At 45.0% G+C, this 16,129-nt stretch overlaps 1 protein-coding gene across 1 annotated transcript in view; it reads left to right on the top strand.

Annotated features, from left to right (window-relative positions):
* Positions 1-16,129, top strand: part of PITPNC1 (phosphatidylinositol transfer protein cytoplasmic 1) — a 262,313-nt gene that overhangs the window by 208,562 nt on the left and 37,622 nt on the right. Inside the window, exon 6 of the mRNA XM_082602735.1 lies at positions 9,686-9,781. Coding sequence (XP_082458861.1) covers positions 9,686-9,781 — 96 coding nt within the window. The remainder of the gene's footprint in view (positions 1-9,685; positions 9,782-16,129) is intronic.

The following is a 16,129-nucleotide window of genomic DNA, read 5'->3' as shown; positions in this document are numbered from 1 at the left end:
AAGGAAAAACAAAACACAACCTACCAGGAAAATGTAACTATTTGTTCCTTGATTTTGTTTTTTCTGATAGTAGATGCAATCTATCGCGAATCCTAAGTGGGTTTGGGCCAGTGTCCATTCCATTGTGTTGCCCAGAGAGGCACGCCAGGAATGAGCTAGAAGGAGACACAAGGCCCTGAAGCACCTCAGGGCGCTTGTCTGGTGAACCAGAGAAGGAACCTCTGTGGCCTCTGGAGAGTAAGCCTGCTGGCAGCCTTCTTGGGAGACTCTCCGCGTTGTTTTTTGACTTCCCAGTGTGGCTGCCCCACCAGGCACAGGCCTCAGCAAGCCACCTACCTCAGCATTTTAGTCCCTTCCCTTAAGGCTGAGTCAGTAGCTTCTCAGGGAAAAGAAAAGGACAGGTGTCGGGCACATTACCTCTTATGCAAAGGATTCATTGTTTGGACTCAAAAAAGTTTTCGAGAAAGAATCAGCGTCACCTTGACGTAGCAAACCTCACACGCTGAGGCTATTGAGGGCTGGCCCGTCGCAAGCCCGTGAGCATTTCCAGGTGAAATAGCCATTCGTCAACCTGCAGGAAAATCAGCAGTTCTAGTTCCCAGAGGCCACCTTGTGAATTGAAATCAGAAGGAATGAGGAGAAATTGAAACTATTTTAAGCTCGGCTTCTGAGACTCATTTTAGGAAACATTATTGATCATACTGCCGGGAAACTATACACAATCTTGGGTGTCAGGAGCCAGTATCCACATGTACCCATGTGACATGTTGGCTTGATCTCATGACACAGCCTGTGGGTCCAAAGGGGGCTGCGGCCACAGGAAGAATTTGAATCGAGGCTGTTCTGTGCTGAAATCAGACCAAGCTTATGAAAAGAGCCTTGTTACAGCTGCCCTGGGAACCGTAACTTAGAAGCATTTTTGTGCCATTAAAGCCTTTTCAGTAAATGAATTGAGTCATAGCATTTGTGACCCTACTGGGTTGTTTTAATGTACTTTTCTGTTCCTTTCTTAATTAGTTACCATGATCAGAGCACCTTACGAGAACACTGTTTTGCCCATCGGAATCTTTTTCTCATCAGTCACCATGTCACTTTGATTACCCAAATGAACCAGGGTTCACCATTGTTTTCCTGCATGGGACTTCAGGTCACAGCACGAAATGGTTGTCAACCCTCCACTGGTTTTGCCAGTGCTCTTTCTAGACACAAATCCGGGAATTGAAAGAAGTATTCTTTCCCTCACAGGGAGCACACTGTGAATTCATATCTACTGTGTTATATGTATGCCCTTTGACCCTTAGGTCTCCTCCCTGTCCCCTCCCCAGGCATCCTGTCCTCTTATATCTCTCTGTGTTCTCAGCCCCAAGTATGTTTATCAGCAGCTTTTTATTTTAAACTTCACCGATGAGCAGTGCCCTGCGTTATTCCTGTCCTTCTGTCTCTACTGTTAGCATCAGGTTCCTGCCTGTTTTTGAATTTTCTGCAACCTGTGAGGTGGGTGGAGAAAGGAAAAGGACAAATCACCACCTCTGGCTGATGTTAAAGAAAAAGTTGTTCATGACACTTGGTGAAGACAGGCTGACTTCAGGGTGCTGGCGTGGTTGGGTTCTGAGTTGCAGGCTGCCAACTTCTCCCTGTGTCCTCACATGGTAGAAGGGTCTAGGGAGCTCTATGGGGTCTTTTTTATTTTAGGGGGGGAGGTCTTTTTTATAGGGCGCTAATCCCACTCTTGAGGGCTCCACCCTCATGATCTAATCACCTCCCAAAGGCCCCATCTCCTAATACTGTTGCACTGGGCATTCATTTTCAACATACGAATTTGGGGGCCGGGGCGGGGGATACAAACATTCAGTCCATAGCAATCCTTAACTAATTATATATGCGAAGACCCTATTTCCAAATAAGGTCATATTCTGAGATTCCCAGTGGGCATGAGTTTGGGGGAGGCGGTAGTCAGTTCACTATGGGAGTATTGATCCCTCTTCTCATAAAGAAGAATCGACATAATACCCTATAACACAGCCATCCCACTCCTGGGTGTGAACCCTAAAGAAGTGAAAATTTGTGTACACACAAATGCTTTTAGCAGCTCTCTTCATAATTGCCCCAAACTTTAATGGGGGAATAAACAAATTGCTATACAATGGAATACTACTTAGCAAGCAAAAGGAATGAGCTTCGATTTGCACAACCACGGGATAAATCTCAAAGGCATGGTCCTGAGTGAAAAGAGCCAGTCTCAAAGTGTTAAAATCTATATGATTCCATTTGTAAGACATTCTTGAAAAGACAAAAACTGTAGGAATAGAAGACGCATGAGTGGTTGCCAGGGGTTGGTGTGGGGAAATGGTGATGATAAATTAGTTTCTTGGGGTGGTGAAACTGTTCTGAATCTTAATTGTAGTTGTGGTTGCAAGAATCTATACATGTGTTAAAATTCATAGAACTGTACACTCCCCCCAAAATCAATTTTAAAAAAGATTGTTTCAGGGGCAGGGAGTCCAAAATAAAAAACAAGGATCAACACCTTACTAAAGGTGCTGAGTTATTTTATTTTTTGTGAATGACGAGATGGCACTAGCTTTCATGTAAAGTTAATTTTTTTTTAACTTATTTATTTTTTTGTCTGCGTTGGGTCTTCGTTGCTGCACGCGGGCTTTCTCTAGTTGCAGCAAGCAGGGGGCTACTTTTCATTGCGGTGCGCGGGCTTCTCATTGCGGTGGCTTCTCTTGCTGCGGAGCACAGGCTCTAGGCACGCGAGCTCAGCAGTTGTGGCTTGCGGGCTCCAGAGCGCAGGCTCAGTAGTGGTGGCGCCCGGGCTTAGTTGCTCCGTGGCATGTGGGATCTTCCCAGACCAGGGCTTGAACCCGCGTCCCCTGCATTGGCAGGTGGGTTCTTAACCACTGCACCACCAGGGAAGCCCCTAAAGTTAACTTTTAAACTTTTGTCTCTCCTCATAGAAAACAAACTTATGGTTACCAAAGGGGAAGAGGAGAGAGGGATAAATTAGAAGTTTGAGATTAACATATACGTACTACTATATATAAAATAGATAATCAACAAGGACCTACTCTATAGCACAGGGAACTGTATTCACTATCTTATAATAAGCTATAATAGAAAAGAATCTGAAAAGGAATATATATATGTAATTCCTCCTTGCTGAATTTGGACTGAAGTACTTCTTGTCTGATACATACCTTTTAGTACTTATTACTTTAGTAACAGATTATATCTTATATGGTGCTGTTAATTAAATCTTGCAGTGAATCGAGTCTTCCACAAAATCATAAGGCCCCTTGAAAATGGAGCTTATCGTACACATTTTAAGAGGCACAGTGTTGACCACGTAGCAGATGCTTACTAAGTATTTGCTGATTTATTGATTGCTGTAAGCCTAGTCTCTTCTTTTCAGAGCACTGTCGTTAAGTAGGTCCACCTTCAGAACAAATAAGTTACCCAACTCTCTATTCTGGGGATGGGGGTGGGAAAGAAGCAGAAATGTTTTTAAAGAGACCAAAGAAGACCATCCTTTTTTAATCTCTATCTTAATGGCAATGGAGAAGACAAGTCGCATATTCTTGGATTGGATCATGTAGCTTACGTATTTGTGAAATAGTCACGATTGAATTGTGTAGGCGTGAAAATGTTCTTGGTGAGAATACCAGTAGAGATGGGGTAATGAAATGATGGTTGTCTTTGTCAATAACTTGGACTGTTTTTTTTCCCAGCCATAAGTGCTTTTCAGGCTCTCCCTACCAGGTATGGTTCTGTTAGAGAATAATCAATAGAACCATGAACCGACTCTAGCCCCATATGCCTAATGTATGAACCAGGGACCCGTATCCCCTGCCCTGCACCAAACCAATTGTCCACTTTGCAAATCCAGAGCACTGAAATGAAAGCATTGTTAAAACAATAATTCTGCTTCCAGTGTTCCTTCTTGCTGAACCTGTTCTTTGTTAGTCAGTTGCCTCCCCCTGAAACATCCCAAGTGCAGCGAAAAAAAGTTAGAGCAGAACTGCAACTTGCTTAGCTGGGATTCTTTGTCCCTTTAATCATATGTGAAGCACAAAATGAGACGACTGATAGACTTTTCTCAAAATCCCTACTAATCAGCCACCTCTACCTTGCATCCTTGGTAGTTTGGACAGATGGCAGGAAGATAAAATCCACACAGCTACTAAGCTTGGATCTTCCTCTCCCCCTCCCCCATTTTTTTTTTTTACTAATAGAGTTTATTTTTTAGAGCAGTTTTGAGTTTATGGAAAAATCGCGCAGAAAGTACAGACAGTTCCCATCTAAACTTGGATCTTAAACCACAAACTTACTGTTATAGAGAAAGGGGTTGCAGAAGCCATGATTCCCAGGATTCTGGATTTCTGAAAAGCCGCTGTACACAGTGCTCTCCCTGGCTGGGCTATCACAAAATCCAGAAACATCTAAAAGCAAAACGAGAGATTAAATTAAATCTAGAAAGACACCCCTGTTCAAGGAAGAAATCTAGTGCATCGTTAAAACACATTCCATATTTATCAATGTACCTTTCCCTTCTGAGTTACAACCACATGACTCAGCATCTGTCTGTATTAAATATGGGGCATGTCCCCTTCTCCATCCCACCCACACCCATGTTTACCCTCCTGGGAAAATCTTTTTTAAGAATGGAGTTATTAATGGCTACATAATAGTTCATCGAATGGATTTATCATAATTTCCTTGGCCATTCTCCCATACTGGGATATTTTGACTGTTTGCTTTTTTTTTTTTTCCCCTCTCTCGCTATTTTTTCTTGCTGTTACATTGTTACAGTGAAAATCTTTGTACATAAAGCTTTTCATTTATTTAATATTCTTAAGATGAATTCTCAAAGCTTAAATTTACCAGGTCAAAGTATATGGAGATTTTAAAGATGCTTGATACTTAATGTTCATAATGCTTTACAAAAAAGGGAAAATTACTCCCTTCTCATTTTGGAATCTTTAAGATAGTTTTTACTCAGGAGATTGGCCTTCTCATTATGATATTGCTTAGTTCATATTAAAAGGAGTTTGTTTATTGAGTGTTCATTGTGTAGTTGGGGGGTGGAGTTCAGAAGAGTCAACCAGATTGGCACTGAAATCCATTACAGATGATTCGTGGGTGGGTATGTCTCTGATAAATAACCACATATGGGAACATTATTATAAGGGATATAGGGGAAGTACCATATTTGACTCCCAAACCCAACACTCATCTCAAAAAGGGACAAATTCCACCCAAGAAGCTCCCAAGAGCATGAAGGTGCACAGCACCTGTGTCAGGTGAGATCCTTTGGAGCTTTGGCTTAATGTATCAACAGTAAGATGTATCTCGTCCTAAACTATCTCAGCAGATCTCTTATTCCACCTCAAAGAGCTGGTGGTTGGACCAGAGTTCTGGCAGCCGCTGCCGCTGCCGCTCCCGCTGCCACTGGGGAAGCCCCAATGAATAGTTAATCTTGCTGTTTTCCTTTGGGGCCTGGCTAAGCCTCTGTTTGTAATAGTGTTGGCTTAATTCTGGATCATGCCCTAAACTAAGGATGAAGATGAGGCTGTTTTACCCCCGCTGTGGCCTCTGATTACGCTATGTCGTGACCACTGCCACTTCCTGTTCCTCTGCTGCAGCCCCTCTGTGCACCACCCACGTCAGCTGCATGTGGGTGAAGGGGCAAAGAACAGGATGTAGGAGCCTAACATGACCCGCAAGTCACTCAACATCACCGACATTTTAACTGGAAAGAATTCTAGTGGTCGTGTGGGTCCCTTGATCTCAACCACACTGGGGCCATAGATCTCCCTGATAATCAGATGAAAGTGGTCAAACCCTCTCTCCAGAAAGAAAGCACCTCCTCAAATGTTGGGTACAATTCCAGGATATTTCACAGCTCCCTGCTACCCATCCATCTAGATGACGCCTTTTATTCTGCAGATAAAGATATGGAGACCCAAAAGAGGTGCCGGGTCCTTGATAACTGAATTCAAACTCAGCTGTCCTGATTCCCATTGTGGGATCCATCAGCCAATACTATGACGTTTCCACTCTGTGTTGAGCCCTATATTGGGAATTATAGAAAGTTAGGGTGCTTACCAGCAAAGAAATAGAACCTGGGCTCATGAAAGGAATCTGAGATCAATCAGTAAGCAATATTCATGCCATAGGTTCTTCTTTGGAAAGTAGAAGCTGATGTCTTCCGGTAATTCAGCAGTCATGTATTGAGCACCTACGAGCATCTCCTAAAGGCTCTTAATCATTGGGAGATTTATTATTTATTGGAAATTAAGACTCTTTGTAATCTCAAGCCTGAAGAAGATGTTGAGGTCCTCAAACTGATTTTTTTGTAGCTTTTTTTTTTCAGGTCCTCACCCTGAAACGTTGACTGCAAAGGTGCTTGGTATTTCATGGACTTGGATGCAAGAATTAAGTGTCATATTGAAGAAGGAGTCCAGAGTTGGAACTGAAAGCTACCTAAGTAGATTCTACTGCAGCCTCGGCAGAAAAGCTGCAAGTCGTTGGGGAGTTCCCAATAATAGCTACTCAGGACATACATTTTTCGGTAGCAGGAAGAGAACCAGAGTCCAGTTTCATCTTTCTGGAAAGAAATAGGAAGTACTTTTGATTGATATTTATCTTCTCGGTTGGGTGCCAAGAGGCAGCCTTTTATCCCTGGAGGAGTCTGGTTGTGAAGCCTGGAGACTTGCCCTGAATCTGAGCTTCTCTACCGACGGGCTGTGTGACTGCAGGCAGCTCTTTTACTTCTTTGAGCCTTGGTTTTCTCATTTGAAAACTTGAAATAATAATACCATCCTGACCATGTAGTTGTTGAGTCAACATAAATGACTCCTCTCCCTAGCTTGACAGTCTATTCTTTCTTCTGTAGCAAATATTTTCTTCCATCTTGTATTTTGGGGAGTAGCTTCCCAGTCTGTCTCTCCCACTAGATGGTAACTCATTAAGGGCAGGAACTCAGCCCTTCTTATCTTTGCAGCCCCCAAAGCCAAGGGCGCCATTTTGTATGCAATGGAGGTATTAGTTGGGGCCCAATTGGGAAGCATAAACCACACAATAATTTAAACAGGGAGAGTATATAAGGAATATAAGGAATTATTAAACTTTGACTGGAGCAACCATAAAGATGTAAAGAGAAGTCGAAGGCTGAGGGAGTAGACACAAGCAAGAACAAACTTGAAAGGGGTCCACCTCCATGGCTGGAGTTCAGACCTCCTTGCAGGAGTTGTGGTTGTAGCCCACTGGATGGCAGAGAAGTTTGCTGGGTTTCCTGGACCAGAGCTTGTTCACAGTTGCTGGGCAGCAGAAAACAGGCCTCTGGGTTCAGGTGAGATGAGACTGGTGGGCAGGTCTATAGGGTCAGGGCACCACTGGCAGCGCGAGGCCTGGCACACATGGTGCCTACAGCACGAGGGCCATGGTGAAGGCCAGGACTCCGAGAGGTCACCAGGCAACTGTGCGCTCTGGGCAGGCAGCTGGGACAGAGCAGCACTGCGTGTCCCCCGTTCCCCCCTCTCCGCCCCAACAGATTCTGCAGCAGGAATAAGATTCAAACCAGGAAGAGAAGCACCCTTCTTCCTGTAGGGTCCCTCTAATACATGGCTTAGTGTCCTACTCGCTGTCAAGGAGAAGTGCTTACAGGGTCCAGTCTGTTATCTCAGAGCAGAGACTTAAGGGTGAACTTGGAGCAGAAGGGCAGTAATGTAATAATGTGATAATGGGTGATCCAAAAGTATTTGAATTCAATTAGGAAAAGCCCCCTAATCTGTCAGTAACTCCCTTAACCCCTGTTCATCTTCCCTGCTTTCAGTCCCATAAATTTTACCACCAATAAATGTCAAAGCTCTCTAACTTCTCTTGTAATTTACTCTCTAGCAGCTCATTTGCCTCTGGGGTGTTCCCTTCTGTTTTGTTTTCTTAATGAGGCACATGTCTTCTCTTGCACACACTTTAAAAGAGACTCATGCAAAGAGAGAGAAACACACAAACACCCTGAGACCCAGTGTTTCATTTCACAACTTATTTCTCCACTCCACCTTGAACTTACTTTCCTTCCGTCTCTCCATTCCATTATCAAAGCAATCAACCTGTCCCTCCCAAACACACTGAGAGTGTCCCCAAGCTCTTGACTTCAGCTGGCCGTGGAAGGAATCAGAGCTGATCCAGGAACCAGTCTTTCTCTGCCTTTGAGGAAAAGGCAGTGGCCTCCTCCAGTCAGACTAGGGAGTTAATCTTGAATAAATCTGAGGAGTCCAGTATCTAATCATTATAGAAGAACATTGGTGACAGAGCACACAGCAGACTGGGCAGAGAATAACCAGCACAGATATTATCCAGAAAGCATTGGGAAAGGACTAGGAGCTTCAACTTGTAAAGAGCCCTCCAGATGCTCTCCTGTGGGAGAGTGTTATTAACAGGCTCCAAATTTGTGTCAAGACAATGTTCTTCGGCGTCAACCAAAATATTTCATTCTCTTCTGGAGAGTCAGATTTAATTAGTGTTAGTGGATGATTCCCCTGTAGGAATTAGCTAAACAGTGAGATGGGGATACAGTTAAGACTTTCTCCAAGGATGAAGTGATTTGCAAACTTAATCTGTTTACTGTCCTTCAGAAGGGTATCCCTTTAGATCAGAAAAAGTGGCAATGGGAAAAAGTAGAGGAACTTAATCTTTCCACTAGAGCGTATATCTATATATGTGGCTGTCTTACATATTTATTTATTTATTTATTTATTTATTTTTTGCGGTACACGGGCCTCTCACCGCTGTGGCCTCTCCTGTTGCGGAGCACCGGCTCCGGACGGGCAGGCTCGGCGGCCACGGCTCACGGGCCCAGCCGCTCCGCGGCACGTGGGATCTTCCCGGGCCGGGGCACAAACCCGTGTCCTCTAGCATCAGCAGGTGAACTCTCAACCACTGCGCCACCAGGGGAGCCCTGTCTTACATATTTCTTTGCAAGTGTTGGACATTCTGGGCCAGTGGAACCAAGCGTAGCTTGGCAGGAAGCCATCTCAGTACTTTTTCAAGCTCCACCTTCTTACCACTGTGTGTACCAAGGAAATCATGCTCTTAAATGATCAAGAATAAGACAATGGGTAATGGGATTATGGACAATCTTTTTTTTCTTCTTTTTTGTTTATCTGTATTTTCTTCAATGAGTGTGTGTGATTTCTGAAATTAAATATATGTAAACACTGTAATGAAAAAAAAAACCCACATTTTTCTTCTCTAAATCTCAAGGCTGTATTACTGCTTTTTGTCTCCTATCTACCCAGAACCTTTTTAGCCTCTTCCCTTCCCATGTTTAGATTAACTGCCAAAAATCAGCAGACTTCCTTTTTGGAAGAGACTTTTGGAAGAGATTTATTTCTTCACTCTTGAACTACTAAAAACAGCCTGTTTTTCTTCTTCCCCTAACCAAGTGGTGATTGATGCTACACCTGCCTCTGATGTGACAAAATGTAAGCGATGAATAAAAACCTTTCATGATTCTTGCACATTCGGGGGCAGCATAAAGCTCTCCCTGGGGGCACTGAGCCATGTGAAGATGCTCTGTGGGGAGTTATTCCGCCTCAGGCACCGTTGGGCCAACTCGCAGGCACCTTGAGGATCTCACCCACTATCACTAACCTTTGATATTGTTACTCTGCTCTTTCAGATTTTTGACAATGAAGCCAAAGATCTGGAGAGAGAAGTCTGCTTTATCGATATTGCCTGCGATGAAATTCCAGAACGTTACTACAAAGAATCTGAGGTGAGCAATAGATGGGGTGACATGTGGAAGAGAGTCATTCAATCATTCATTCAACAAACATTTATTTATTAAGTCCGCCCTGACCTGGGACACTTGCATCTGTCTTTGTGTTGATTCAATTTGCTTTCACATCTTGCTGGACTCTTTACTGCGAGTCTCAAAATGAAGTCCCTGCTGCTTGGGGCCCGTGGTTAACCCCGGCTGCCACTCAATTTCAATGTAGTCTTTCCTATCTCCCCAGCTCTGCCATCAATCTGGGCAGCAAAATACTCACAGGGCTGAACCACCCAATGATAACTGGCCTATAAAATGCAGCAGCCACCTCTGGCTTCCTGTTTGGCCAGGCCTGGGCCCAGCCTGTCTCCCTGCCTCTGCAGGAGCTGTGTTTTATTTGTACCTTTGGGGTCTAACACAAAGAAAATGCTCCATGAATCCTCCCTGAGTGCATATTGAAACTTGGACAGCTCATCTCTGCACAGAACCTTTCTCTCAAAACCAGAAGTGCCTTCATGCAGCCCTCTCCTTTTTTCATCTTGACCAAGAATAAATTTAAGAGAATATGTTTCTGTAGGACTCCCACCTACCAGCATCCATTGTGTGCCTCAGTGCGAACTTTCTATTTTACTGTTAGTGCAAGTCCCCATTTGTATCCTGTTGATATTTTATTAATGGCTGCTGACGGAACTTGGGTGACCCCCTTGGAAATAACGTCCCAGCCCTGCAACGACAACAGATGCCGGGCTATTTTTGTTGTTTAGCAACATTCAGCCAATCACAATATGTTTGGAGTTGGGGCCCCAGTCTCGTCCTTGAGCTGTAACACATGGACCTTGAAACTCTTCCCTCAGCTTCGTTAAGGCTGATTTAAGACATAATAAATAAACCCGGTAAAAATGAATTCTACCGTGACACACAGTGGGCTCCCAATGTGGTTCAGATTTTTTTTTGCTTCCACCTTTTGGGATTCGTTTGGATATCAGAGTCTAACCCAATGTTAGCAAACGCTTAGCTGCTTAATTGCAGGCATGGGCTCTGCAGCTGCTGTCCCTTTAAAGTCGGGGAGAGGCTGATGTGAATTACTCTTGGTGGGACTCAAGGACGAGATTTTGAACGTCATCAATTCACATTACACTCTGCAGCCAACCACACTTGTGAATTTTCAGAAAAACAAAATGGAATGCTCTCTGTATAACTGTGGACCTGCTCAAGAGGAGAAGCTTGGCCTCCCCTTGTCTTAGAGGAGGTACTTCTGTGGTTTTGTCTCAAGGCCACCACTACTTATGGGGCTTCAGTGATGTGCAAAGCATCATGCAGTGCATCGGGTGAAGCTGTTGCCCCGTCGCTTCTGTGGCTCCTTGGGCCTGGGAGGGCTGCTGTCTTACCTGGACATCCTGGCCTCTTTGGTAGCTCAAGCCTTCTAGAAAGGCAGCGTTGCCAGAAAACTCTGAACTAATTTCAGCTCTTCCTCTTAGATAGCTTTCATGTGGTCCTGCCTGGCACTCAGGGAGTTCCCTTCTGATTCGGAGGAAAGTCTTAGGACAGATATGGAACACTAATGACGAAATCAACAAGTGTCATTTCTAGTCATCGTGTACCTGACTCATCTCCCTGTGCATTGTGCTCCCAGGAACCACCACTGGAAAGCTTTGTCTCATTGACACAGATATTCAAGGAGCATTTTTTCATGCTTCACAGTCATTCATTTTCCTGGGTCATAAAATATTCTTTTCTAGATGCAGTTTGACCAAAGAAATGAGAGGGGAATAGTCATTCATCCAGTAAATATGTACTGAGTACTCACTGAGTGTCATAGACACTATTTAGATGGGGACGTGGCAATGAACAGAAGAGACACCGAGGGTCTCTTCCCCCACAACATTTCCAATCTAGCAGGGGAGCCAAACAACAAAGAAATAACTACATGAGCACATATGGAGTTAAAAGTCACAGGTGCCATAAGGAAGCTTGCAGGGAGAGACCATGATGGGGAAACTGAATTTAAGAGGATGGGATCAGGAAAGATGCTCAGGAAGAAATGACCTGCTGGGACCCGCAGGATGAAAAGAGCTGGGGGATAGTGCTCCAGGGGGAGGTGACAGCATGCATGGGAGTCCCAAGGTGTTACCTATGAGGAAACGAAAGAAGGCCAGTGTGTCGGCAGCAGCAGAAACAGAAGGAAGAATGGCACAAAGGGAGGTTGGAAAAGAGGGTGGGGCCACGTTAAGACACTTAGATTTTATTTACATGCAGTAGGATGCCTTCAAAGAAATTAAAGCTGGGGCATCGTATAATGTGATTTGTGCTTTTAAAAGATTGCTCTGGATGGAGAAGGGACTGGCCGGGAGCAGAGTGGAAGTCAGGAAACCACTGAGGTCATCGGAGTTGTCTACCTTGTTGGTTACTGAAGTTATATGGCAGCTTGAAGTGGAGGGCTGGGAGCAGATGGCTTGGAGGTATATTTTGAAGAGAGACTTGACAGGGATTGGTCGTGGACTGGGTGTGAAGGTGAGAGAAGAGGAAAAGTCAGGATGACCTTAAGGTTTACAGCTTGGGCAACAACAGATAGATGGGGGTGAGAAGAGGACTGGATTTTGGAGAAAGATGGATGGATTTTGTGATGACAATGAGACATCTAGAACAAATAGAAATGGGTCTGGAGCTTAAATGAGAGATCTGGGCTGGAGACAAATTGGAGAGTATTTGGGAAATAGAAGAATTTAAAGTCCTAAGGATGGGTGAGAGTGAGCAAGCATAAAGTATAATGGGAAAGGGGTTCGGGTCTGAGCATTAAATTTAGGACAGCAATATTTGGAGATCAGGAAGAGGATGAGGAGGCCCCAGGGACCTACAAAGAATTGGCCAGAGAATTAGAAGGAAAACAAGGAGAGAGCACTAAGGAATGCAAGTTTCAAGAGAGGAGAGGGATTGGTTATGCTTAATGCTGGTGAGAGATCAAATAAGATGAGAATGGAAAACTGTCTCTAAGAGCAGTGGTTTTCAGCTGGGGGCGATCTTGCCCCACAAAGATGCTTACAATGTCTGGAGACATTTTTTTTTAAGATTTATTTTTTATTTTTTTATTTTTTATTTTTTTGGCTGTGTCAGGTCTTAGTTGTGGCACACGGGATCTTCGTTGAGGCACACGGGATCTTTTGTTGTGGCGCGTGGGCTCCTCTCTAGTTGCGGCGCGCAGGCTCCAGGGCGTGAAGGCTCTGTACTTGTGGTGCACGGGTTCCAGAGCACGTGGGCTCTGTAGTTTGCGGCACGCAGGCTCTCTAGTTGAGGCGTAGAGCTCAGTAGTTGTGGCGCTCGGGCTTAGTTGCCCCGCAGCATGTAGGATCTTAGTTCCCTGACCAGGGATTGACCCCGAGTTCCCTGCATTGTAAGGTGGATACTTTACCACTGGACCACCAGGGAAGTCCCTGGAGACATTTTTGGTTGTCACAACTTGGGAGTGCTACCAGCCACTAACCACATCCTATAATGAACAGGACAGCCCGCCACAACAAGAGTGATCGACCTTCAAATGTCAGTATGCCAAGGCTGGGAAATCCTGCCCTGAAAGTAAAGGTTGTTTTTAGATGAATGGAAGTCTGGACTCAGCTCTCACACTCAGAGCCACCCCTGCCTGTCCTGGAGTCTTAATGGATGTGGAGGAAGGGGGCCCCAGAGGGCTCAGCCCTGCACACTCTGTCAAGCCCTGCTTCCCAAATGATCACCAGCCTACATTATAGGTAGATTTTTTTCTCACTCACCCTGGCAGTTAGACCACAAAGGAAAAGGCATACTTGGGAGCCTGCAATAAAATCATAGGAAAAGTATGTTCCATGGGACTCCCTTGTGACCTAAACCCACCATCATTCGACTTCCAGAATCCGCACTACAGCATGAGCCTACCAGAAGCGAGAGAAGTGAGTTTCCTAGGCTGTTTGGGTTGTGTGTCAGTAGCCAGGGACAGAGAATAAGGGAAACCACCGAATCAGAAGGCAAACCACTTCCAAACACATTTCTCCTCTGCACACTGTAAATAATTAACATCCTCCTCCCTGCCACAAGATTTTCCTTCTAAAATGAAATCTGACCTTGTCATTTTCTGCTTAAAAGCCTGGTCCCCTTAGCATGGTCCTCTGCCTTCTCCCCTCCAGCCCTCCCCACCTCTGTTCCTCTCAGTTTGGAAGCTTCTAGTCATTACTCTTTAGAGTTCAGCTCAAATGTGACTTCTCCTCTTTGGACTCTCCTAGGCACCCCACTCCCTACCCACTGGCAGCAAGAATTCTGGTCTGTGGCTTCTAGATCATGCGAGCTCGTGCTAGCTCACAGTTATACCCTGAGCTCCACGAAGACAAGGGTTGTCTTCATCACCATTCCCCAGCAGCTAGGACAGAACCAGCACATAGCAGCCACTCACAAAACAGTTGTTGAATGAATGAGTGAAAGCCACGGGCTTTATTTTTTCCTTCTAGCAGTGACAATTTCAGAGCAAGTGCTATCAAAGGAAATGCATTTGTGGCCATTAAGCTAACAGCTGTGAATCAGAGTTCCTTATATATATGTATATATATTTTTTTCCTTTAATCTGAGGCCTACAGATTTACAAGCTTTTTCTTCCAGTCCATCTTTGTAAGTTGACTATGTCAGCATCGTAAATAGGAACACATTTTCTGCAGAGAAAGCTGAAATGCTGGTGGGCTCAATCTATTCTGAGATTTTGAGGCTTATGCATTCAGACCAGGGTTATCTGGGTCACCACTCAGCTCCCGTCTCTCTCTCTCTCTCTCTCTCTCTCTCTCTCTCTCTCACACACACACACACACACACACACCCGCCATCCAGGCCGAAGCAGGAGATTGAAGTAATTTCTTTTCTTTTTCCATTTGTCCCTGGAAATTTTCCGCTGGGTGCCCTCTGCCTAGTGGCACAAGGGCCTCCCCACCAAGCAGAGTTTCAGAAGGACTCTGGAGACTCAGAATCGGCTGGTAGCTCAGCCCAGCGCTCGCTTTATTCTCATTTTATGGTGCCATTGTTTCCCAGCCGCATCAGGGGCCTAAGCTGCCGCTCCCAAGAACCTCTTAATCTCAAGTTTTTCTCTCCTATGTGTGGCAGGACATTGCAGGGCAGCACTGCATTGTTTAAAAAAAAAAAAACCAGTGTGATATCTCGGGCCCAGAGAGCACCTCCAGGCGCACCTCCACAGGGCCCCACCAAGGCCCTGCCCCCATTAGTCATGAAGCTCTTCGCATCAAGTCACATCAGCACCACCCAAGCAGCAAAGACGAAGAGAAGCCAATGTCTGAGCAGGTTGTACTTGTTATGTGGTTGATACGTGCGTTCTTTCTTCTGCCAAGGTGTCCATCCCTTTGATGCTCTGCCAGAATTTCAAGGTGAAAATCCCAACCCAGGAAGGAGGAACTTAGGACGATCAGTTGTAGTATGCCCTCAGAGGACACGGGCAGTGAGCCCACACCTGCAAAGCTGAGTTGGCCATTTGGGATGCAGGAACAAATCTCAACACCCAGCCTCCAGGACTGGTCCAGCCTAGACAGTCTCCAAAAGTCAGGCTTAGGGAGCTCTAACTCAGAGGCCTTTGGTGTTGGCTCAAGTCCAGTGCTCTTCCTCCTGGGTTCACTGCAGTCGTTTTTAAGGTTTGGCTTCCATTACAAGATCAAGAGGGACCAGAAAAAATGGCATCTCTAGTGGCCTTCCAGAGGTCTGTCCCCGCAGCTCTCCCCCAGAGACACGAATGTGGAGTCATACACAGTTTCTAAATGTTCAGCCTTGAGTAGAAAGGGGGAAAAAGAAAAAAGAAATGTCATTTTCTGGGGGAGGAAGTTGAGAAGTAGAGGATGTTTTGTGCTTTGTTTTTTAAAAATCTTCATTGATTTATGTAAAGCAAAGGGGAGTCTATAGACCAGCGGTTTCCAACTAGGGCCAGTTTTGCCCCCCAGGGGTCATCTGGCAACGTCTGGAGGTATTTTTGATTGTCACCACTGGCAGGGGGTTGTTTGCTATGGCATCTGGTGCGCAGAGACCAGGGATGCTGCTAAACATCCTGCGATGCACAGGACAGCCCCACAGCAGAGAATTACCCAGCCCAAAATGCCGATTGTGGCAAAGTCGAGAAACTCTGCTGTAGGCCAATCCAAGGACAGGAAATGCAGGAAAACCTATTAGAAGCAAGACTCATTAATTTCTTTTGTTTGCATTTATTAAGTGCTTACTGTGTACCAGGCTCTGTGCTAGGCACTGGGGCTACAAAGGCCATAATCCTGTCTAGTCTCCACTACCCTTTGAACTGGATCCTTTCTTTTTTTTTTTTTTAAGAGAAAAAGGAAATTCCTCTTTCTCTTC

Source organism: Mesoplodon mirus, assembly GCF_964341445.2.
Source record: "Mesoplodon mirus genome assembly, chromosome: 18".
In the NCBI taxonomy this organism is placed as follows: Eukaryota; Metazoa; Chordata; class Mammalia; order Artiodactyla; family Ziphiidae; genus Mesoplodon; species Mesoplodon mirus.
The sequence above is the reverse complement of the archived record's forward strand: the minus strand, read 5'-3'. Positions and strand labels throughout refer to the sequence as shown.